The sequence below is a fragment of the Giraffa tippelskirchi genome, chromosome 4 (genome assembly GCF_054371585.1).
Source record: "Giraffa tippelskirchi isolate mGirTip1 chromosome 4, T2T-mGirTip1v1.2.pri, whole genome shotgun sequence".
Taxonomy (NCBI): Eukaryota; Metazoa; Chordata; class Mammalia; order Artiodactyla; family Giraffidae; genus Giraffa; species Giraffa tippelskirchi.
The window spans coordinates 95,914,809-95,939,766 of NC_137278.1; the positions used below are offsets into that span (position 1 = coordinate 95,914,809).

Genomic DNA, 24,958 nt, shown 5'->3' on the forward strand with positions numbered 1-24,958 from the left:
TCCCCTTGGTCGACGCGGCGCCGCGCGCACGGCGGGGACGGCGTCGGGTGCGCGCATAGCCGGGCAGGAGCGCGCACGGCGCCGACCGGCGCGGGGCCGCGTGGGGCGGTGGCTGCGGCCTCGCCCCCAGAGAGAGCTTCGCGAATAAGCCTTCCTCCTTCCGGCGCCGCCGCCGCCACATTCCCGGCCGGGAGGGCCGGTGGCGGCGCCCAGGCCTCCGGGCCGGCTTCCCGCCCTCCCGGGACACCTCGGCCCCACGCGCCTCGCCTCCAGGCCCGCGAGGCCCAAGCCGAACTAAGCCCCCGAGACCGCGGAAGGGCCCGAGGACCCCAACAGCTCCGGCTCCACTGAGGGTGAGCTCGGGGACGCGCGAGAGGGGGGCGGTGGGCGTCACATACCTCGACCCCTGCCCCACCCCAGGTGGACGGAAAAACGGAGGGAACCGGGTTCTCCTTGCCGGCGACATCCTAGTGTGTTTCGGCTACTTGAGGCCTCCCTCGTTCGTGTAATGAAAGGGAGAGCCTTCATCACTTTAATTATGCAATAAGGCAGCGTCTTTGCTGAGGATGCTGTAGTCGCGGCATTACCTCTTTCATCCTTGCCTGAGAATTTGCATTTGTCATTGGGAGCGGAAAGAGGAAGAAAATGTTCCACTTGGGGACAGGAGGCATGCAGAGATGAGAGAGAGAGGCCGGGAAAGAAGGACCATGCGCCGTTTTCTAAGTGCACAATTAAGCACGTCTCCGGTGGTGGACCTGGAGGAGGGAATTCTTGCTTGGAGAATCCCATGGCCAGAGGAGCCTGGCAGGCTTCAATCCATGGGGTCTCAAAGAGTCGGATGCGACTGAGCACGCTCGCACTGGTAGGTAGGAGGGAAAAGGATGGTTGGAAATAACGTGTGTCCTGCCAGGTAGGCTCCAGGGTGCCTTCAGCTCAAATTTGGACATAAGAGGGGCCTGTCAGAAGTTGGAGGTGGAGGCATAAATTTCTGCACGTCTGGCCCGGAAGATGAACCAGATCTTCCAAAAGCTGCCTTGTTATTTTCCAAGTCTGCGAAAGGCAGGAGAAAGGGCCAGCCACTGAGTGGAAAACGGTACAGCCAGGTTCTGGTTAGCTGAGCCCGAGGATTGTCACAAAGGGGTTTTTTGTCTGAAACACCCAAAGTCAGGGGCTTTGGGCCCTGAAGAGTTGGTCATTGGTCAGTTTTCATCGTCAGAGTGAAGAATGTCTCAGAGATTCTTAAAACCAGGCAGCTCTGCTCCAGGCTTATTCACTCTTTTCATTGGCTGGGTTAAGAAGAGACCCGAAGACTGAAATGGTTTTCTCTCTTTTTTTTCCCCATTATAATTAGAGCATAGTTCATCTTGGTCGAAATAGGAATTTCAGCATGGAAAAAAAAATCTTTCCATCTTTGCCCTTGACCCTCAAGATAAAAATTTCCAAGAAATACCTGAGAGAGAAGTTCTCTTCTTTCCTGGAATGGAAACTGAACTTCTTGCAGAACTGAACAAAGAAAGGGAGGAATTAGTTACTATCCTGGGTAATACTCAGTTATATTTAGATCATTTTGCAAATGTTTGAGGTTATACGATAGAATAGAAACAAGGGAGAAAGGTGGATGAGAGAAAAGGGCCTGAAGGATTACAGAAGCCAAGAGAGCAGTTTGTCTTGATACAGGTCTAGAAGAATCTGCATGTGAGTACATAAAGCTTAATCTTTCCATCTTTGTAATATGAAATTGCTTTTCATTTTAATATTGAGTTCATAAGCATAAAAGAAAGCATAGCTAGACTTCTCTGAGCATCCCAGACTGCTGGGGCTGCATTGTGTTTTCAGTGAGTTGGATGTTTATTTTGCCAGCTCACTCTATTAAATCTGTAATCTAACTCCCATGAGTTTGGCTTGTTCCCAATTATTCATTCGTGATATGACACTTGGCTAGAATTTGCCAGGTCGTTAAAGCTTGAAGAAATACAAAACCCAGTGAAAATCTTGCATTGAAAGATTTGATCATTTTATACAGAAATCCTTTACCCAGTATCAAACATATAAAAGTGGTATAATAGTGTTTTATTATTTTTGCTCCAAAAATGATTTCATTTTCATACTAAATTACAGGGAAGAATCTTTTAAACAGCTAGTTCTTTTGGTACATTTAGGATTATTTATTCATTTACCAAGCCATCCCCAAAGATAACCCCTCTCTGTAAGAGACCTGGTATGTGAAATATACTCGAATAACCTAAGTGATTAGCTGTTAATACTGTTTAACTGTTTCCCAAGTATAAAGCAAGTTGTGTTCAGTAAGTTGATTTTTAATGGTGCTTATTTGTTTTTTTTTTTAATTGTCCCATACAGTTAGAGGAGGAGCCGAGAACCTCAGGCAAAGCATATACTTCAAGGAAATGTGGATCAGGCTCAGAAGGTATGGACACCTCCCCGGTTATCTGAAATCCATGTCATGTAATAGCATTTTCCATTCTTGCTCATATGGAGATTTTCAGAAGCTTAAACTCGTAAACAGGAGTTTGTGCATGTATTCTTAGAAATGTATTCTTAACCATGATGATAATAGGAATTCCCTCTTAGGCAGGGGCTTCCCAGGTTGTGCAGTAGTGAATAATCTGCCTGCCAATGCAAGAGACGCTGGTTCAATCCCTGTGTCGGGAAGATCCTTTGGAGGAGGAAATGGCAGCCCACTCCAGTTTTCTTGCCTGAAAAATTCCAAGGACAGAGGAGCCTGGTGGGCTGCAGTCCGTGGGTTTGCAAAGAGTTGGACACAACTTAGCAACTGAGCATGCACGCATGCACCTACACAACTTAGGCAGGGCATTAGATGAGTTTAGTATCTGTAGGAAGAAGTGCATGGCCTGCGGCGCCCTCTGCAGAGGTGTTTGCTGTTCGTCATCATCATTAATGAGAATCTGTCTTCACCTCTTGTTGGTTCTCCATCTGCCAGAGAGAAAAGTGTGTTTCCCTCCGGGTCACTAAGGATGGGCAATCATTCTGAGACAGGAAATTGTACAGGGCCAGATTCTTTTTGTGATGTTTCCTTTAGTGTCTGGATAGGTTTTGAATGAGTGTGTTAAAAACTGAACCCCAGACAGGAAATCCTTTCCTCAGGGTACACGTGTGATGGGAGCAGGGGTCCAGGAGTCCGTTTCCATCTCAGTAAAGGGCCTTGGACAGGACTCTTCATCTGGGTCACTCCCCTGCCCTCTTGCTCACTCCTTGCCGCTCTGGTAATTCTGGACCCAGATTGAGCTCCTTGCCAGGTGCTCTGTGATGGGTCTCCTGCCTTTGTTGAGCATCTTCTCAACATAGTCTCCTCCCAGGTCCCCCTTCATCCCTCACCCTTATGTGTTGTTAACCATGTCACTCAGCGCCTGTGTGATCTTGGATGTTAATGGCTCTGTTTGTTTATGTCCTGTCTGCCTCTATTAGAACAAAGCTCCAGGAGAGCAGGGTAGGTTCGTTGCTGGATTCCCAGAGCCTGGAATGGCTCCTGGCTCAGAGTAAGCCCTTGGTAAATGTAACTGAATGAATGACATTTGGGGAAAAGCTGTTTTGTGGTCTCTTTAAACCTCATCTCCTTCCTCTGTCTAGTTGTCCATCCCTCTGTCTCCTTCCCATTCAAGGAGTTGAATGGGTGCTAACTCTTGGGTTACTGTCTCTGATGTCCCCAGGGCCCCTCTCTCATTTTGCTTACTTGTAGATTCCTTTCTAATTCCCTTTCCTCAAGCTCATTTATCCTCCCCCACTCACATAAGAAATCATTAGAAAGGTCATCCTTTTCTTTCTTTCTCTGTGTTTTCGTAGAACATGTATTTTTAGTTTCAGTGCCTGTGTCTTTTAATTTACGTAAATGGCACTGTGTCGTATATCACGTTCTATTCTTGCTGTATTCCCCTTGCACTGTGGTTTTGAGGTTTATCTGTTGCTGTGTGCACACTTGGCCCTGTCTAGAGCAATAGCTTCTGAAAAATTTTTAACTGTTTTAGAAAGTTAAATGGGCTTATTTACCACAGGATGAGTGATTGTGTGTAGTAAAAGTAGAACTAGGAAAAAAACAAGTAGAATTAGATGGTAGTGGGAAGAGGGAGTCAAACTCTTTAGCACAAATTCAGCAAGACTGCTTTTGGATGACAGCTCAGACGGACTGTGGGGGAAGCCACTGGCAGCTGAAAAAATGGATGCTTTCAGACAGCATCGTTTTGAAAGTGCAGGGGAGGGAGAATTTGCACCAGAGTTGGTGATAGCTCCCGAGTCATTGTTAGTTACTACAAATGTGTCATATGTGTGCTGTCTTCCTCTTCGTTGAGAGAGAGAGAAACAAGTTAGTATTTCTTGCATGTTTAGTGATCTTCCTGCATCCTCGGCCCTGCTTTCACCATCTGTCCATCATTCTTTATCCTCTACTTCTGCGCTATGGGTTTTCAAAGAGCTGGCCTCCTGGCCTGACATCTTGACGCTTGCAAATCCCACATAACGGTCTGAAGTAGGAGGCTCTACAGACAGCCAGGCTGCCTCTTCCTGCATGGGGGTGCACACTCAGACTCACCTCTGTTATCTGCAAGAGGTACCTTGGGAGCGGTCTTGGCTCCTTGAACAAAGGAGAGTTAAATACAGAAAGTGTCCGGCTTTCGAAAGGCCATTTGTCCCCTGACTTCATGGGCAAGGAGAGGACTGTCTGTGGGGTTAGGCCCCAGCCTCTCTGCAAACAGAAATGGTGAGCCTTGAGCCCATCGCCCTTGGACAGGAAGCAGACCCGTGGGGAGTTTGTGCGTTCAAGGAAACATTGCAGGTGATGGGCAGGCCTAGAGGAGCTGGGACCATGGGAATTTGAAATGACTCTGTTTAAAAAAATGGGGCAAATTATGCCGATTTTTCCAAGGTCAGCCCAGAATTCTACAGGGGCTAGTTACCTATAGCTGGGAAGGCTAAAACAGGAGTAAATGGGAAGAGTGATGGAGGTCTTTTTTTTGTATTCATCACTTTTGTTTTTAATTGGAGGATAATTGTGTTACAACGTTGTGTTGGTTTCTGCTGCAAAACAACATGAATTAGCCGTACGTATACATATATCCCCCTTCCCTCCCCTCCCTTCTAGATCATCACAGAGCACCAAGCTGAGACCCCTGTGCTATACAGCTGCTGTCTGTTTTATGCATGGTGGTGTATATATGTCAAGGAGGTCTTTGTTTTCACTAAACCAGTCAATCCTAAAGGAAATCAACCCTGGAATATTCATTAGAAGGACTAATACTGATTGGCCACCTGATGTGAAGAGCCGACTCATTGGAAAAGACCCTGATGCTGGGAAAGATTGAGGGAAAGAGGAGAAGGGGGTGACCGAGGATGAGATGGTTGGATAGCATCATCAACACAATGGACATGAGTTTGAGCAAACTCTGGGAGACAGTGAAGGTCAAGGAAGCCTGGGGTACTGCAGTCCATGTGGTCACAAAGAGTTGGACACAACTTACTGACTGAACAACAACAAACCTCTTTAATCCTATGTCAAGCTTGACCATATGCTTCCAAATCCCACATAATGTTTCACCCAGGTTCATCCTCGCCGGTTTGCCTGCATCCTTCGCCACAGGTCTGCACTGTCTTGGCTCAGGTGTTCTTGGGGCCCAGGACGTTGCTGTAGCTTTTTTTTTTTTTTTACTTATTTTTAATTGAAGGATAACTGGTTTACACTAATCTGTTAGTTTCTGCCATACATTAACATGAATTAGCCATAGGTATACCTGTGTCCCCTCCCATCTCTCACCACTCCCCACCCCTCTAGGCTGTCACGGAGCCCCAGTTTGAGTTCCCTGAGTCATACAGCAAATTCCCACTGGCTGTCTGTTTTACATATGGGAGTGTATATGTTTCCATGCTACTCACTCTGTTCATCCCACCCTCTCCTTCCCCTGCGCCTGCCCGATAGTCTGCTCTCAAAGTCTGCATCTTTTGTTGTTCAGTCCCTCATCGTGTCCAACTGTTTTTGACCCCATGGACCATAGTCCGCCAGGCTCCTCTGCCCCTGGGATTCTCCAGGCAAGAATACTGGAGTGGGTTGCCATTTCTTCCTCCAGGGATCTTCCCGACCCAGGGATTGAACCCGAGTCTCCTGCATTGGCAGGCAGTTTTTTACCACTGAGCCACCTTTCTGGATATGTGGAAATTAAATAGGAAAGTCACAAAGGATGCCGAGGGACTGGCCAGTTTCTGTTTTTAGAGGGTCTGCTCCTGGGCAGCTGGTCCTTTTGGTGCAGTTTCTTATCTAATCCTTGTGACCATCCTGGAAGGAGGAGGGCCTTGTCTCAGAGATGGGAAGCCACAGCTTAGGGAGGGTAAGTGACCTTGCGAGTCCCAGAGCTGGCGAGTGGTGGGAGGTCCCAGAGGAGGAGTGGCAAGAGGGGAGAGGAAGACCCTTTGGAGATAGACCAGCTGCTTGAGGAAGTCAGAGAGGGAGTGCATTCCTCTTGTTGGGTGGTGCCAGAGAAAACGCAGGACACCCTGGTAAACTGAAAATTCAGGGAAACAGCAAGTAACTTTTTAAAGTATTAAGTGTGTCCCATGCAATATCAGGGGCATATTTATACTAAAGTACTGAAAAATTTGGGCTTCCCTGGTGGCTCAGACAGTAAAGAATCTGCCTGCAATGCAGGAGACCTGGGTTCGATTCCTGGGTTGGGAAGATCCCCTGGAGAAAGGAAGGGCTACCCACTCCAGTATTCTTGCCTGGAGAATCCTATGGACAGAGGATCTGAAATTGAAACTTCATGGAGCATCCTGTGTGTTTATCTGTTCAATCTGGCAGCTCTACTAGGTTGTTGTTCAGTCGTTTAGTCGTGTCTGACTCTTTGCAACCCTATGGACTGCAGCAGCCAGTAAATTCCCACTATCTCTGGGAATTTGCTCAAACTCATGTCCATTGATTTGGTGATACCTTCCAACCATCTCATTCTCTTGCCCCTTTATCCTCCTGCCCTCAATCTTTCCCAGCATCAGGGTCTTTTCTAATGAGTCAGCTCTTCACATCAGGTGGCCAAAGTTTTGGCGCTTTGGCTTCAGCGTCAGTCCTTCCAATGAATATTCAGGGTTGATTTCCTTTAGGATTGACTAGTTTGATCTCCTTGCTGTCCAAGGGACTCTTAAGAGTCTTCTCCAGCACCATAGTTTGAAAGCATCAATTCTTCAGCACTCAGCCTTCCTTATGGTCCAACTCTCACATCCATACTTGACTACTAGAAAAACCATAGCTTTGACTATTCAGACCTCTGTAGGCAAAGTGACATTTCTGCTTTTTATATGCTGTCTGCTGCTGCTGCTGCTAAGTCGCTTCAGTCGTGTCCGACTCTGTGCGACCCGGTAGACGGCAGCCCACTAGGCTCCCCCCTCCCTGGAATTCTCCAGGCAAGAACACTGGAGTGGGTTGCCATTTCCTTCTCCAATTTATATGCTGTCTAGGTTTGTCATAAGTTTTTTTCCCAAGGAGCAAGCGTTTTTTAATTTCATGGCTGCAGTCACCATCCATGGTGGTTTTGGAGCCTAAGAAAATAAAGTATGTCACTGTTTCCATTTTTTCCCCATCTGTTTCTACCAGGAGACTCCAGGAAAACAGTGCATCTGCTTTGTGGGGACTTGAGGGTGAAGGTACAGAGGCAGGCTGGGTGGCAGAGAGAACCCCCCTCATAAGCTGGAGAGCCCCTTGGGGGTGGGAATTCAGAGTTGCAGTGAGGTCTGGGAGGGAGGGATCTGTCGTGGAGACAGGCGGAGAGCTGACACCTGGGCCGTGATGAGCTCGGTCTGCCAGTGCACACAGGCTCTCTGAAGTCGTCTGCCATTGGCAGACGGTCTATGTGGAATAGACCATCTCCCTGCTGCCTAGGAGTGATGAACGGGCCTGTCAGCTGATGGTAACTAACTCAGCCTTGTGTGGTCTGTCTATGTGGCTGGGTCTGGCTTCAAGAAGTCCTGTGTTAAAGGTGACATGTGAATAAAGAGACTTTTTTGTCTCTCTTGCCAAGAATTGAGTGCAACTTCCAGTTCTTCTGTGTTCCCTGCAGCAGCGTGTGGCTCATGTGACCCACTGAGGACCCAAGTGCCCCACATCCCTCCCAGGTGGCGATAACATGAGAAACGCCCATCCCCAAGGCTCCTCCCAGGCCCTGGCAGGCAAGTGCATGGAGCTGGACGCTCCAGAGTTCATTTCTAGGGTTCCCGAGATTCTCTGCATCTTTATAGGGCTTCTCAGGTGGCACTAGTGATAAAGAATCCACCTACCAGTGCAGGAGATGCAAGTTTAACCCTGGGTCGAGAAGATCCCCTGGAGAAGGGATTGGCAACCCACTCCAGTTTTCTTGCATGGGAAATCCCATGGACAGAGGAGCCTGGCGGGCTACAGTCCATGGGGTTGCAAAAGAGTCGGACATAACTGAGCATGCATGCTCTACACTTCATTTCTGTAGGTGTGGCTGAAGCTTGTCAACAAGGGGATTTTAAACACAGCCTGCTTGGAATTTCCTCGGGATGGTGTCTGCCCTCTGAGAATTAGCCACAGCAAAAGTGCAGCCCAAAGTGAGCCCCCTCATGCACTGGCTTCTAGGCATTGGCAGGTGCCTAGGCCAGAAAGAGCCAGCAGGCTCAACTGCTGGAGTAAAGTCTTATCATGTGTTCTAAAGCCAAATAGAAATGGCTTCTTTCCATTAAAATTTGATTTATTATGAACTTTATTTTGCACGCATGCACAATCATATCTGACTCTGCAAAGCCATGGACTGTAGCCTGCCAGGCTCCTCTGTCCATAGGATTTCCCAGGCAGGAATACTGGAGTGGGTTGCCATGTCCTTCTTGGGCGGATCTTCCTGACTCAGGGATCAAACCTGCATCTCTTGCATCTCCTGCATTGGCAGGCGGATCTTTTACTGCTAGCACCACCTGGGAAGCCCATCAACTTTATAAATTGTTATTAATTAAAAATATAATGTTACCCAGTTCAAATACCCATGGTATCAGTAGAAAAAAATTTTAAAACATTTGTATCGAGGCTGTTAACTGGAATGGCCTGTTCCTTTTATTATCTTTGGCGTAATTGACTTGTGTGTGAGCAGCAGGGTCATTTGGCTTGTGTTTTCCAGGAAGAATTGCTGAATGGCTGACGTTGGACAACATGCACCACCAGTGGCTTCTGTTGGCCGCGTGCTTTTGGGTGATTTTCATGTTCATGGTGGCCAGCAAGTTCATCACGCTGACCTTCAAAGACCCTGATGGTAGGTACGCCGCCTCGTGGAATGGATTTGGGGAATTCAGACCTTGCGGTGATACTGCTCCTGGGTACCTGCCCGGATGAGCAGTGACACAGAATCAAAGGACTCTCAGGCCAGGAGGAGGTTGTTGTGTCCAAGTTATGCTGCCGAGGCTCGAGAGGGGAGGTGGCCGGGGATGAAGGGGTCCTCGCCCATCACCTCCCCTGGAGCAGGGGAGCAAACTTTCCTTAGGGGCTTCTTAGGTGTCCTTCTCTCAGGCTCCAGGTTTGGGGACCAGCCCTGCTTGGTGTCCTGGTGAGATGCTGCCTGCTGGGGGCAGCATGTTTGAAGGTCACCTTCAGTGCTTCGGAAGGAAGTTGCTGTAAATAGATATGTGCTGAGATTTTTAACTCCCGTTGACTTGATGTCAGATGAGGACATGTTAAGAACATGCAACCCAGTCTTTGAAGAGCTGTCTGGTTTATGCCCTTGTCCATTGCTTGGGCCTTACTGTTTTTTTCTGTGAGTGAGCGTCCTCCTTGCTCTGACAGCTCCAAGCCCGACCCCAGCACAGTGAGGCCCTGAGAGTGACCTGGGAGGAGGTGCTGGGCATGACTTGAGGAGCTGCGGGGATGGTCATTTGAACCCCAAGGCGACAGCTCCTTCAGGGATGGTGTGAGGCAAGGCGCCCGGGAAGGGCTCATGAGCAGCCTTAGACTGGCCTAGGGACAGCAACCTGATGGGAATTGCAGGGTATGTTTATTCCACACAGGGTCTGACACGTCCACCTGCAGGTGTGGCCCTTAGGGGAGGGAAGTAGAGAAGGATCCTATGGGTTGATGTCCTGATTCCCACCCATGCACTGCACAGCCTGTGCCGGCAGTGTGGCCAGCGGGCTCCAGGCCCTGCTAACCCTGGAGAGCACCCCCACCCCGGGCTGCCCCTGACTGTGCAGAGGCTGCCGACCCCCCACCCTGCCTCCATCCTCCCTGTAGAGGAGCAAGGTGGGAAGGCAGACGGGCAGGCAAGAGAAGGATGCGCTGAAATTAGCCCCGGCGTGGTTCTCAGCCTGGCGGTTTCTGTCCTGGGTTGGATTTATTCACTTGCCTTCAGTGTTTTTGCTCTTGACCCAGGGGTGCACTGTGAACGGGCATCACCGGGGAGTCACTGATGTGTAGGGCTGTCCCGTGTGGGGAAGTCCACCTGTGTAAAGCGGGTGCCGATCGCTGGCCCCAGTGTTCAGGGAGCCAGAGTCCTCGGTGTCCACGGGCGCCTGCTGCCAGCTCTGTCCCCCAGGAGGTGAGCTTTGTCCCAGCTTCCCGGTCAGCGGATGACGGGGCTTGCTTCTGGCTTCCCTGTTCTATTTTTAATCATTTGTTTTGTGCTGGGTCTTCCTTGCCTTGGAGGTTTTTCTCTAGTTGCCAGCAGGGGCTCCTGTTCACTGGAGTGGTTTCCCTTGTTGCTCTCGGGCACGCGGGCTTCACAGGTTGTTGCCAGAGGGCTTAGTTGCACCATGGCACGTGCGCTCTTCCTGGACTGGGGGTCAAACCTGTGTCTCCTACACTGGCAGGCAGATTTTTATCCACTGCGCCACCAGGGAAGTCCTGTACCTCCCTATTAATGACTTCCCTACCACCCCGTGGATAGGAAGAGCACATTCGTCTTGAGTTGTGGTTTAAAGCCGTGTGTGTGTGCGCGCGTGCATCTCTCTTTGGCTCAGCAGTGAAGCCACAGTGACGTTTGTGGCAATGACTCAGTGTGGTTAACAGACTTCAGTGCTGTTTTGAACTAGCCTTTGTCCTAGGGAAATAAATCCCATTCAGTGGTGGGAAATGGACGGCATGGTATGTGGACACTTGAACTCAGAAGCGACATCCTTGTGAATCTGGTGGGTTGGCATAGATGCTGATTTTCTTGCTTCTGTTTGACCGCTTCTTCCAATCTTCTGCCTCAGCTCAGCTGGCAGCTGCTTAAGGGCAGAACCCATGACACGACGTCTGCATGCCCTCTCTCCAGTGTGTGATGCAGTGGTTACCCTGGGCAGCTGGAGACACAGCGAGGTCAGGGGATGAGGGGATGCGGTCACATCTAGAAAAACAAAGCAGTACTGCACCTGGCAAATGTCAGGACATTTTGTAAAGCAAATATGATGCCTATAAGGAAAGTGAGCTCCTATGTTCTGATGCCTGATCACACCTGTTCAGCACCCCTGGGCCTGGCGCTGGTGCCTTGCCCCTGAGGGTTGGGGAGGGGTCTGATCTTTGGCCACAGTGGTGACAGCGGCATCCAGTGAAAATAAACAGTTGTTGGCAGAGCAACTGAAAAGCAAAACCAGACATTAAGTTGTGCTTTCGGTTTTATTAGAGTCTAGTTGAATTGGGCTCGAGGAAAGTTGAGGAGCAAATACCAGGAGTTCACAGGGAAAAAAAGCTGTTAAGAATTGGTGGATGGCTGGCCGGTGTGTGTGGCTGGCTGGTGAGCTGTCCCGTAGCTACCAAGGTCATTCTCGATGCTCTTGAGTGTATGAAGTAGACACTTTTCAGAAATTCACCAGTAAGTCAGTTGTTTAGAATTCAGACTACATCTTACATCTAGAATGTCACCAAGGAAGCTTTGGTTTCTAGGAACCCATGTGGCCCTTGGCAGAGCTGAGCATTGCTGTGCTGCTCACAGACGTTGGCACTTGAGGTGACCAGACCTGAGTGGGAGGTGACATTCCCTGAGCACGTGGGTGCTTGGAGATGAGGCTGAGGAGGACAGGGAGGGCAGACGCTCGCCTCCTAGCCCTCAGGGTGCATTTCAGAGCCTGGTGGCCCAGGGCACTGCCTCTCTATCTTCATACTGGTCCTGGCCTCAGAGCAGGCGCAGAGTGGCTCCTGTGCACAGCTCTGGTTAGGGCTGCATTTCGACTCAAACACAGGAGAAAGAAAGAAACAGTTTCCTCGGGATTCACAGAGGTGTGAGGCCAAGATTTCTACTGGAGATTTCTACTGGAGTCGGAGAGCTCAGAGGCGTGAGGGGTGGGAGATGGGTTATTATCATTGGTGGGGTTCCAGGAGGATGGGATTCTCCCCACCGGGCAGGGAGAGCGTCAGGCTGGTGCCTGTTCTCAGCGGGGCTGGCTGGGGAGTGGGAGGTGGGGAGTGGGGGGTGAGGCGGAGAGTTGAGGGTGCAGTTTAACAGCCAGACTGAAGTAGGGGCTGCAGTGAAGCCTGCAGAGTGTTGGTGGTAATGACCCAAGAGGAGTAGGTTTTGATGTTTATAACAAAAGTGAAATGTGCCTTTGCTTATGCTTTATTAGGCTGATTTCTATGCTTTTATTTGATAACTACTTTTTTTCATTCTAATTCTGTATTTAGGCTTTGCAAAATTTTGAAAGCAAATGTTTCTTTGATTGTAGAGATTTGAAAATTTTCTGCAAATTCTACCCAAAGATTTTCCCCAAATCAGTTTGTTGCAAATGATTACTGTGCTCTAGCATTTCAGTTAAGTTCAGTCAGTTCAGTCGCTCAGTCGTGTCCGACTCTTTGCGACCCCATGAATTGCAGCACGCCAGGCCTCTCTGTCCATCACCAACTCCCGGAGTCTACCCAAACCCATGTCCATCGAGTCGGTTATGCCATCCAACCATCTCATCCTCTGTCGTCCCCTTCTCCTCCCGCCCCCAATCCTACCCAGCATTAGGGTCTTTTCCAATGAGTCAACCCTTCGCATGAGGTGGCCCAAGTATTGCAGTTTCAGCTTCAACATCAGACCTTCCAATGAACACCCAGGATTGATCTCTTTTAGGATGGATTGATTGGATCTCCTTGCAGTCCAAGGGACTCTCAAGAGTCTTCTCCAACACCACAGTTCAAAAGCATCAATTCTTCGGCGCTCAGCTTTCTTCACCGTCCAACTCTCACATCCATACATGACCACTGGAAAAACCATAGCCTTTACTAGACGGACTTTTGTTGGCAAAGTAATGTCTCTGCTTTTAAATATGCTATCTAGGTTGGCCATAACCTTCCTTCCAAGGAGTAAGTGTCTTAATTTCATGGCTGCAATCACCATCTGCAGTGATTCTGGAGCCCAAAAAAATAAAGTCTGACACTGTTTCCACTGTTTCCCCATCTATTTGCCATGAAGTGATGGGACCAGATGCCATGATCTTAGTTTTCTGAACAGTGAGCTTTAAGCCAACTTTTGCACTCTCCTCTTTCAACTTCATCAAGAAGCTCTTTAGTTCTTCTTCACTTTCTGCCGTAATGGTGGTGTCATCTGCATATCTGAGGTTATTGATATTTCTCCCAGCAATCTTGATTCCAGCTGGTGTTTCTTCCAGCCCAGCGTTTCTCATGATGTACTCTGCATAGAAGTTAAATAAGCAGGGTGACAATATACAGCTGTGACGTACTCCTTTTCCTATTTGGAACCAGTCTGTTGTTCCATGTCCAGTTCTAACTGTTGCTTCCTGACCTGCATACAAGTTTCTCAAGAGACAGGTCAGATGGTCTGGTATTCCCATCTCTTTCAGAATTTTCCACAGTTTATTGTGATCCACACAGTCAAAGGCTTTGGCATAGTCAATAAAGCAGAAATAGATGTTTTTCTGGAACTCTCTTGCTTTTTCGATGATCCAGCGGATATTGGCAATTTGCTATCTGGTTCCTCTTCCTTTTCTAAAACCAGCTTGAACATCTGGAAGTTCACGGTTCATGTATTGCTGAAGCCTGGCTTGGAGAATTTTGAGCATTACTTTACTAGCATGTGAGATGAGTGCAATTGTGCAGTAGTTTGAGCATTCTTTGGCATTGCCTTTCTTTGGGATTGGAACGAAAACGGACCTTTTCCAGTCCTGTGGCCACTGCTGAGTTTTCCAAGTTTGCTGGCATATCGAGTGCAGCACTTTCACAGCATCACCTTTGAGGATTTGAAATAGCTCAACTGGAATTCCATCACCTCCACTAGCTTTGTTCGTAGTGATGCTTTCTAAGGCCCACTTGACTTCACATTCCAGGATGTCTGGCTCTAGGTGAGTGATCACACCATCGTGATTATCTGGGTCGTGAAGATCTTTTTTGTACAGTTCTTCTGTGTATTCTTCCCACCTCTTCTTAATATCTTCTGCTTCTGTTAGGTCCATACCATTTCTGTCCTTTATCGAGCCTATCTTTGCATGAAATGTTCCTTTGGTACCTCTAATTTTCTTGAAGAGATCTCTAGTCTTTCCCAAACTGTTGTTTTCCTCTATTTCTTTGCACTGATCGCTGAGGAAGGCTTTCTTATCTCTCCTTGCTATTCTTTGGAACTCTGCATTTAGATTTCCTCTAGTTTGAATATCAATAAGGTTTCCTCTAGTTGAATATCAATTCCCATGTTGTATAGTCGCTCAGTTGTGTCCGACTCTTTGCAACCTGTGGACTGTAGCCCACGAGGCTTCTCTGTCAGATTTTCCAGGCAAGAATACTGGAGTGGGTTGCCATTTCCTTCTCCAGGGGATCTTCCCGATTCAGGGATTGGACCCATGTCTCCTTCATTGGCAGGCAGGTTCTTTACCACTGCACCACCAGGGAAATCATCAATTCCCATAAGTTTCAAAAATAATGTGTAAGCACTAACCTGACTGCTGATTTGGCTGTTGTCTCATTAAACCTTTTAATTTTGAGATCACTGTAGTGTCACTCACAGTTGTAAGTATGTAAGACAGAGGGTCCTTTATACCCTTTTTTCTTTTGCCCGGGGGTGACACCTTGCAAAACCATAGTGCAGAGTCATAGGTGGAGTACTGACAGGGATGCAGAGCATCTTCATCACCACAAAGATTCCTTGAGTTGTCCTTTTATAGGCGCTCCCCTCTCCCCAACCCCTAGCCCCTCTCCCCACTCCACCCTTGGTAACCACTAATCTGTTCTCCTCTCCACAATTTTGTCCTCTCAAGAATGTTGTATATGGGACCTTTTGCGATTGACTTAATTCACCATGGTTACCTGGAAATTCATCTAGCTTATTGTGTGTATCAATAGTTCATTCCTTTTTAGTGCTAAGCAGTATTCCATGGTTTGGATGTACCAGTCTTTGATTAACCACTCAGGTGTTAACGGAGAACTGAGTTGTTGCAGTTTGGAGCTGTTATAAATAAAACTGCTGTGAACACTTGTTTTGGTTGTGCTTGATTTTGGTTGCTGCATGTAGGTTTTCTCTGATTGCTGCGATCAGGGGCTACTCTGTCGCAGTGAGCAGCCTTCTCATTGCAGTGGCTTCTCTTGTTGCTGAGCATGGGCTCTAGGCACCCAGGCTTCAGTAGTTACGGCTCACAGGTTCTAGAGCACGGGCTCACTAGTTGTGGTGCATGGGCTTATTTGCTCCGTCTCATGTGGGATCTTCCCTGACCAGGGATGTAACCTGTGTCCTCTGCGCTGGCAGGCGGTTCTTATCCACTGGACCACCAGGGAAGTCCCATGTATAGGTTTTTTGTGACATAAATTTTTATTTCTCTGGGATAAATGCCTAGGATTGGGTCTTACAGTAGTTGAAGACTTAGTTTTTAAGAGTTGCTGCACCTTTTTACATTTTTCTGCATCCTCACTAGCATTTGGGGTTTTCACTTTTTTTGTTTAAGGCATTTTGGTAGGTGTCCCCGTATCTCACTGTGGTTTGTGTTTGCATTTGCCTGATGGCTAATGACATTGAACATCCTCTCTTGTGTTCATCTACCATTGCAGAGCCTCTTTCATGAAATGTCTATTCCTGTTTTGCCCATTTTCTAATTGGATGGTTTGCATTTTTTGCTGTTGAGATTTGAGAGTTCTTTCTGTATTCTAGATCCCAGTCCTCGGTCGGATGTGTGGTTTGCAGATACTTTCTCTCAGTCTGTAGCTTGTCCTTGCATCCTCTTCACAGGGTCTTTTGCCGAGCAAGAGTTTTAAGTTTTGATGAGATAACAGTTTATCAGTTTTTCCAAAGATTTACGTTTGTGCTTTTTAAAGAACTTTTCTAGTTTTATGTTTTACATTGAAATGCTGATCCATTTGGAGTTTGTTCCTGAATAAAGACTGAGGTTTAGGGAAACGCTCCTTTTGCGCTTGGGGGAGCATTGGTTAAAAAGATGCTCCTTGTGCACCTCGTCAACTCTCACTTGGATGTGTTTGTTTGGGTCTCTTTCTGGGGTTTCTGGGCTGTGGCACTGCTCCGTGGGTCTGCCCCGCCATGGGAAGACGTTTTAACCTCTCTGTCTCCTAGCCTATAGCGCCAAGCAGGAGTTTCTGTTCCTGACTGCCGTGCCCGACACGGGAAGGTCGCCAGGAGAGACACACTTCCCTGAGGAACTGAAGGTGAGCATGGCCCCGGCACTAACCCCCCCTCCCGTTCTTTCCAGAGCGTCTCCCTCTCTCCTGCTCTCCCCTGCAGCCCCAAGGGGGTCTCCCATCATCAGACTCCTTAGAACAGAACCAGGGCCGATGAGCTCCATTACCTGCTCACGGCGGCTAAACTTCTTGTACCCTGATGCGACTGCCAGGCACTGCCTTCCACGTGTCTCAGGCTGTATTTCTGAGAAGCAAAATTGTGTGCTCAGCACTGAGGAAGTCGAATGATGGCTCCTGCCTTTGAAAAACCCATACTGAGTGGCCTAAGGTATTTTCTTAAATTAATAAACCAGATACACCAGTGTACCAGATTATCTTAAACAGCCACCATCTGTGTAGACAGCGGGTCCTTAGGTGCAGCTCACATGCTTACACTCAGGTTACATGGGGGTGGGGAGCGTGGGAACAGAGCAGGCCTCCCTAAAATTCCTGGATGATGAGGACCCTGCCATTGCCAGGATATCAAGGGCCCTCATGTGGTTGGTCAGCACAGTGCCAGGCGGACAGATGGCCCTCCTGGCCCCTCGGGCTGGCCAGGCTGAGGCTGAGGAGAACCTGGCCACACGGTGGTCTGGCCGCACGGTGGTCTGGCTCATCCACAGCCTGAACCCCGGGACCCTGAAACTCGCACCTGCTGTCCAGCTGTTTCTGCCGGGCGGCCCCAGCCTCCGCAAGTTAGCACCCGGCACGGGGTCAGACACGCATGACGCCCCGGTGCCCATCCCGCCTCTGTTCCCTGCAGCCAACGGGGAAGATGCTGGTTGAGCCCCTGGTCTACACGCAGCGCCTGGAGCTCATGAGGAACGTGTGCAGGGAGGATGCTCTAAGGAACCTGTCCCACACCGCTGTCTCCAAGTTTGTCCTTGACCGGATTTTCGTCTGTGACAAACACAAGATTCTCTTCTGCCAGACCCCTAAAGTGGGCAATACCCAGTGGAAGAAAGTGCTCATTGTGCTGAATGGTGTGTGCAGTGCTGGGTGAGGCCTGTCCCGCCTGGACCTCAGGGCCTGCGGGGAGGGGGATCGGGGCTCAGGAGGGCAGCCAGGGGGACCTGGCAAGGCTGGTAGCTCACAGACAGCTCGCTGGTGTCTTTCCTTTTCTGGCCACGTGGTGCGTAACGTGGGATCTTGGTTCTCTACAGGCCTCAAACCCGTGCCCCCTGCAGTGGAAGTGAGGCGTCTCAACCACTAGACCCCTCGGGAATTCCCTGGTGTTCTTCCTATTCCTGTCTCACATTAGATATTGGCAGGGTTCACCCAGGTAGTCCACACCCACCATCAGTGCCTTCTCGCTCCCTCCATTTCTGCCTGCTGCCCCCCGCCTCCCAGGTTGATCCCTTTTCTTCTCTTCACAGTCACTGCATTGATTCTTACGAGTCTCTCACTCTGTCTTAGGAGGTCAAGCCTCTACACTCACTGAGTCACCTGGCAGCTGCCCTCACAGCTGCTCTCCTGTGCGGAGAAGGACCCACAGCCAGTGCCCGGGGTGGGGTGACACCTGCCAGTGGGTCTGGGGGTCTCCCCACCCACAGTCAACCCCATCTTATAACGAGCAGCCATGTTCAGAGGGTTTAATTGACTTGCTTCAGGAAATGTAGTGTTTACTTGGGAGCAAATTAGATCACTGGAAAGTGCCCTCATGCTCTGCATGTTTTGATTCCTCACCACTGTTTTCAGATGATGTGTTTGTTTGTTTAAACTCTAGTTACTCTGAACTGACCCAAGATAATTATGGGCTCTATTAAATTCAGCTTCAAAAGAAAAATAATCATAATGGACAGCAGTGTGACTCCCGAATCAAGAATCAAACCTCGGAAGCCTCATAGGATGTGGGTCTGGGGCCTCTGTCCCCCTAGCCCCTGGGCCTACTGCTGCTCTCAGAGGTAGTGGTTAGAGCTGGTGTCATTTGACCTTTTCACTGGCTGATTGGGGAAGGAAAGGAGACACTTGCTTTATCTTCTGGTGGTTATCAACATGCTTCTGGAGTGATCTGACAGTGTGTTGGCTTTTGACATTGGAGTATGAGGTTACAGATCAAATAAAACAACAGATGTACAAAAGTCTTACATATTTGCTGCCACAGTATGAAGCATTTGTCTTTGAAGGGGAAGAATCCGTTGATGAGAGCAGGACACAAACGGGAGCATTTTGCCGGTGCGTATATGGGCTTCCCAGGTGGCACCAGTGGTAAAGAACCCACCTGCCAGTGCAGGAGACATAAGGGACATGGATTCCATCCCTCGGTCAGGAAGATCCCCTGGAGGAGGGCATGGCAACCCACTGCAGTATTCTTGCCTGGAGAGTCCCATGGACAGAGAAGCCTGGCGGGCTACAGTCCATGGGGTCGCAGTCAAACAGAACGGAAGTGACTGAGCACAGTAGGAGGACGACAGTCCTGAGGCTGCCTTCTGTTGTTCCTTGCACCTGCAAGGTGGCAAGTACCAGAGCAGGTCCAGGTGCAAATCCACAGAGCTGGCCCTTATGTCAGCCCCTTGGGAGTAGATGGGACATCTTGCTTGTTTACAACCATCCATTCTCAGTGCTTAGCACAGGGTTCTGGATCAGGGCTTAAATATTCTGCAGAGACTGCAGCCCCTGCTTTGAAGGCCCAGCAGAGACCCTTCCCTGCCAGACCCTGAGTCTAACAGGGAAGGATTAACACACAGGTAGATGTGAAGGGAGGCGAGGCCTTGACTAGCACCCCAGCACTCTGACACTTTATTTCCATTTGCCTGAGTTGAGAAATGAGTGAGCACCTACCCAACCCCCCAACCCTAGTAGGAGCCCCCCAGGTTCCACTCGGGAGCCTGGGTCCAGCATGTGGCTCTTGGTCCTGCCCTGCCTCCTCTGATGCTCCTTGTCCTCCTCTGAGCCCTGCTTCATCTGTGTCACTTCACCCCCAGAGCATCAGCCTGATTGATCCAGCACCAAACATGGTGGCCACTTCCCAGCCTGGGATGCTATGAGGTTACCTAGAAGCGTCTTAGGCCTGGGTGCTCTGGTGCTGGGAGAGATGGATCCAAGCAGGGCAGCAGGCATGGATCAGCCAGGTGCTTCGTGGTCCTGCTTCTCTGATGTTTTCCCCCAGTTTCAGAGGAGAGGAAGTGTTTCAGGTTTCAGGCGTCCTGCTTGCAGGCAGTGATCTTTCTTACATGGCAGATTGAGCCTCATTCAGGTGCTTGTACCTGTAGGCCTAACTCCCTCTTCCTGACTCCTCCATTTCCTCCCGTTGGCTCGTGGATCACCAAAAGCTTCTCTTCAGTCTCACCCTGCCACAGAAGCAGTTGAAATTCCGAGTCAAGACCTAAACGTGGATACTGGGGGATGGTTTGTGGGGAGCATGGACCTGCATTCTGAGATGGGCATCTCTCTTTTAAGGGCAGCAGTGGCCAACTTAAGAGGCAACCAGACCAACACACCTTCTCCCCCCACCCCACCCCCCGTTTGCTTCCCAGGAGCCTTCCCTTCCATCGAGGAGATCCCAGAAAACGTGGTGCACGACCACGAGAAGAATGGCCTCCCACGCCTCTCCTCCTTCAGCGACTCGGAAATCCAGAAGCGGTAGGAGTGGGGGATAGGTGGGGAGGAGGAGGATGGGGGTAGGGAGGAGGAGGATGGGGGGTAGGGAGGAGGAGGATGGGGAGGGGTGGGGAGGAGGATGGGGAGGGGTGGGGAGGAGGAGGGTGGGGGGGTGGGGAAAGGGGAACGCTGATACAACCCCAGGTTCCGGTCCTCCGCTCGTTGCCTTACGCAAACGGCTTCAAGAGTTGCTCATTTGTGTTGGTGAGAGGCAGCCAGGCTCTCGGCTGTCAGCATGCAGGTCCATGCTCCCCACAAACCATCCTCCAGTATCCACGCAGTGTTCGGCGCATTTAAATTCACATCTTTCATGAGAATTTCCGAATTTCTCCACCTTAACCTTCACACAGGCCATCAAAGTGAAAGTTACATGGTGGTCTTAGTAAAAATGACTGATCGTTTTTGTTCTGCTTTGCTTTGGTTATGTTTTATGGGTTTCTTTCTGAGCATGACCTTCGTTTCATAAGAAAGGGATTTGGCTTGCAAGTAGACCCCACTTTGTTTCTCATTTTCTCCCGAGGTGCTGCATGGGCCTCTGGGGCAGCAGTCCCCAGATGAGTGGCCAGGTGCGCTAGACCCAGCAGAGGTAGAGGGAGACCAGCCTCACTGACCACAGCCAGGATGGAGACTGGCATGGGGAAGATTCCTTAGCTGACTGGACAGTTCTCTTGAGAGCTGTGAAATGGCCCCGTAAGATGAGGTTTAAAAGGAACAAGTGCATAGTATGCCAGCCAGTGTCAGGGCACCGAATGGTCTTTGAGCTCCCTTGCTTTTCAGCTACTTCACTTTCATTGCTTCCGGCTCTGGTTATTCACTCTTTCCAACTTGTACAGCCTCAGAAAGTAGGTGCCAAATGCCAGATCACAGACTGTCCTGGGGGCAGGTAGTCCTGTCACCCCCCCTCAGCATTGATCTTGTGGGGCTTTTGTGAGAGCAGCCGAACTGAGACCTGTAGCACTGAGAGGGTCCCTGGCCTGGGTGAGTGCATGGGGTCTCAGCAGTGTCATTGTCACTGTGTCATTGTCATTACAGGCTCTTCACACAGGTACCCCTGGGCCACCACTGCCCCCTCTGGCAGCTCCCCCAGACCCTCTTCCTGCCAGCTGGAGCCTGCTGACTCCCAGGCTTTTCTCTTATCTCCCCTCCCCCCATTTTTCCTTCCCCTGGCAATTTTGAATTGAGTTTTTAAAGGTGCACCCTTAGAGTCACTCACTTCCTCTGGCTTCAGCTGTTCCTCACTTGCTCAAGCAGGTTTCTACTCTTTTGGTTTTCTGCCCCAAAACAAAACTTTTAAAAACATTCCTGAAGTTAATATGGGGTAATGGGTTAACAAGAGGATCTGCCTACAAGGGCAACTGCGTGAATTAAGTAAGAACTGTGTGCAGTGCCCTTGGCACACGGCCCAGCCTGGTGGCTGCCATTGCTCCAGCCATCACGCTTCACTTTTCCCCGCCTCACAACCCACAGCCAGCACCACCAGCAGCATTGGGTTAACCTCTTCTTTATCTTCCATCTTTTTCCTTAGCTTGAAAACATACTTCAAGTTTTTTATCGTAAGAGATCCTTTCGAGAGACTGATCTCTGCGTTTAAGGATAAGTTTGTCCACAACCCCCGCTTTGAGCCTTGGTACAGGCACGAGATTGCCCCCGGCATCATCAGAAAGTACAGGAGGAACCGGACGGAGACCCGGGGCATCCAGTTTGAGGATTTCGTGCGCTACCTGGGTGACCCCAACCACAGGTGGCTGGATCTCCAGTTTGGGGACCACATCATCCACTGGGTGACGTATGTGGAGCTGTGCGCACCCTGTGAGATCACGTACAGCGTTGTTGGACACCACGAGACCCTGGAGGACGACGCCCCGTACATCCTCCGAGAGGCCGGCATTGACCACCTGGTGTCCTACCCCAGCATCCCCCTTGGCATCACTGCGTACAACAGAACCAAGGTCGAGCACTACTTCCTGGGCATCAGCAAACGAGACATCCGGCGCCTGTATGCGCGGTTTGAAGGGGACTTTAAGCTCTTTGGGTACCAGAAACCAGAGTTTTTGCTAAACTAACGTGTAGCACCATGAGTTCAGATATCTTTGTTAGACCAGAGGCTAACCAGGTGGAGCTCAGGCACAGAAATGACACTTCTTCCATCTCACTCCTCTTGAAGACTGCCACTCCCTGAGGACCTGGGTGCACCTTGCCCAGTGAAGCTGGACCCTGACTGTTATGACATAGTCTGCACATAAGGTGCATGGAGGGTCCTGGCCCCCACCCTCCAGTGCCACTGAGCCTCTGCTCTCCCCAGGGTGGTGGGGATAGCATTAAACATTTGCAGTCAAACAGAGCCAGGGGAAAGTCAGACAGCCTTGATCATCTCCCTCAGTTGTCAGACACAGGGCAGTCCTGTCTGTCCCCAGGGGACAGCAGACGTGGCACCCAGCACTTTGAAGAGAGGTGGACAAGCTAGTACCCTGCAGACATCCCAGGAGCCGAGACAGGATCAGATCTGAGTAATAAAGTCACTCTTCTGGCTCTCATCTTGGCTGCCGCTGTCATCGCAGAGGCAAACCCTTCTCTCCATGGCTCTCTAGTTCCCGAGAAGTTCAGGAATGACCCAAGGGTGCTCCTCAGCCGTTCACCTTTTCAGAATACATGCTGTGTGCTGCTCGGTCAGATTTCCACACCTTTACCTGCCAAGTGATTATCTCATCCAATCCAAGAGATCCAGTTTTGGGAAGTGAGGGGAGTGTCCATTCTTCCCACCTGAGGAAGGGAGCATCTTTGGGGACCTTAAAGTGAGCGTGGCCTGGGAAGAGGCAGGGCTGGCCGGGTGCCGGAATTCAGGCTGCCCTGGACTTGGGCATGTCCTTCCCAGTGACAGTCTGCCTCTTGTCTCTGATGGACTTGCGTGGGTGGGCACAGAGTTCTTCACCCGTCTCCTCCAGGACCAGTCCCTCCTGGGAGCTGAAGGCAGGCACACGCAGCATGCCAGCATCTCCAGATCAGTGCAGTGTACACATTTTAGTCTCCTTTCATCTCAGCAAAACGTGTCCCACCGGGCCCACTTCTGATGATGCCATCATCCTGACCCAAGTTGGATAATCAAATTCACCAGCAATAAAACCTTGGGCTGAGGCAGCCCACGTAATGCATCTTCCAGGCACTGAGGAGCAGCGGGCCACACTAACCACTTCATGTGCCGTCCGACAGTGAGGCCGCTCAAGGTCTGGGACAGTCTCCCTGCAGAAAGTCCCAAGTGTCCAACCAGGCCGCACAGGGCTCGGGAGCCCAGCTCTTCCTCCAGGCAGCCCCCGCCGTCCCTTTCTCAGTGTGACTTCCTGAGTTTGTAAATGTGAAAGTAACACGAAATAAAAAACACGTGCCAACCTGATGTGGGCTGTGGTTCCCAGGGAGGTGCTACGTGGACTGTGTCCTGAGGGCTGGTGACAGGGGCACACGCCCGCCTGCAGCGCTGACAAAGGGGCAGCCCACAAGGTGGCCTGTTACCTGCAGAGACTGCAGCACCATTTCTCTATCAAGTTGTAGCAAAGTCTTGTTGGAATCATCTCACGCCTGATACACAGAACGATTGTTGTTTAGTTGCTAAGGCATGTCCGACTCTTGCAATCCCATGTACCAGCCTGCCAGGTTCCTCTGTCCATGGGATTTCTCAGGCAAGAATACTGGAGTGGGTTGCCATTTCCTTCTCCAGGGAATCTTCCCGACCCAGGGCAGATTCTTGACTACTGAGCCACCAGGGAATCAGACAACCTGGGAACAACCTCTCAAAAAGCTCCCAGAGCTATTCCCCATGTTAGAAGTCAGAGCACAGTTATATAAGTTTTTGAGACAGAGGGCTGCACATTAAATGATGTATTATTGACAGTTTACACAATCCAGATCTTCAGGTACAAAATGGTGGATCATCGTGACTCCTGGCAAGGTTAAGAAGGATTGTTATCTTTTTAAGGATAACATTCTTGTTGAAGCTGGGAGAAAGTTGCTCTTTATGGCTGAGCAGGTATTTTTGCAAATGGGGAGGTTTGGTCAATGCCCAGTGCAGATACACAATGCACAGTGGAGGGGAGAGATGATGGCAGAGAAGATATTTTATGTTCAAATATTTCTTGTCTTGCCATAAAATATGTATTTCACAGGACATTTTCCAAGCCCCTTGGACATGCCAAGCCCTGCCCCAGGGTTGTGGGGTTCCAGAGCTAAGCAGAACCCTCTCCTCACAGGGGAGGAGAGGCTGGGAAGGGGTGGCTGGTACACAGGAGGCATAATATGTTTGTTTTCTTGCCTTCAAGCCAGTCTCCCTGTCTGGTTAATAGCAGTTATCTTGAAACTGTCTAAACCAAGACTTGGACAGCAACATCATATTCATAAGCTGTACTGTCCTCAAGGCCAAGTCAGTTTACCTGGTAAGTCTTAATGGGCGTTTGCACAGAGCCTTCTTCAGTCTTATTCCCTATTGCTTGGAATCTATAAACTCAATTTTTATGACACAGCAAGAAAATTCTGGACTTTTCATTTGTGCTTGCCAATTTCAACTAGCCAATCCTCCCGCTCCACCTCTCTCTCTACTTGCAAAATATGGAGAGGAATAGTTAGGACACATTCCCATTTTGCCCCTTTCCTTCCACTTTCCCCAACAGTCTCTGTTTTCTCTGTGTCATTCATGTTATCACAGGTGACTTCACTGAATACCGCACTGCAGCACTGCATGAGTCTCAATCTTTCCAGTCTACCATCTCTATTTTTTTAGCCACCCAGCTCCTAAACACT

The 24,958-nt window shown here is 49.7% G+C and overlaps 2 protein-coding genes across 27 annotated transcripts in view; one reads left to right on the top strand and one right to left on the bottom strand.

The window, feature by feature from the left end:
• NMS (neuromedin S) overlaps positions 1 to 24,958 on the bottom strand; it is a 58,652-nt gene that overhangs the window by 26,159 nt on the left and 7,535 nt on the right. For 2 of the 3 annotated variants that reach the window (XM_081594460.1, XM_081594458.1), the window contains exons 2-3: positions 16,702 to 16,778; positions 1,451 to 1,503 (exon numbers count right to left, since the gene is read on the bottom strand). The exons of the other annotated variant lie outside the window; for it this stretch is intronic. The gene's annotated coding sequence lies outside the window, so the exon portion shown is untranslated. The remainder of the gene's footprint in view (positions 1 to 1,450; positions 1,504 to 16,701; positions 16,779 to 24,958) is intronic. 3 annotated transcript variants of the gene reach the window in all.
• On the top strand, positions 93 to 23,561 carry CHST10 (carbohydrate sulfotransferase 10). 24 transcript variants are annotated; one of them, XM_081594453.1, is made up of 8 exons: positions 93 to 353; positions 2,359 to 2,425; positions 8,067 to 8,179; positions 9,138 to 9,273; positions 16,470 to 16,561; positions 17,337 to 17,556; positions 19,978 to 20,155; positions 21,699 to 23,561. In XM_081594453.1, exons 4-8 carry the CDS (start codon positions 9,267 to 9,269, stop codon positions 22,234 to 22,236), a joined length of 1,035 nt encoding a protein of 344 aa, XP_081450579.1. In that variant the 5' UTR covers positions 93 to 353; positions 2,359 to 2,425; positions 8,067 to 8,179; positions 9,138 to 9,266; the 3' UTR covers positions 22,237 to 23,561. The 24 variants fall into 24 exon arrangements, with proteins under 24 accessions (XP_081450579.1, XP_081450582.1, XP_081450567.1 ...); XM_081594456.1 differs by having other exon boundaries at positions 20,050 to 20,155; XM_081594441.1 differs by having other exon boundaries at positions 9,138 to 9,269; positions 16,470 to 16,594; positions 17,292 to 17,556; positions 20,050 to 20,155.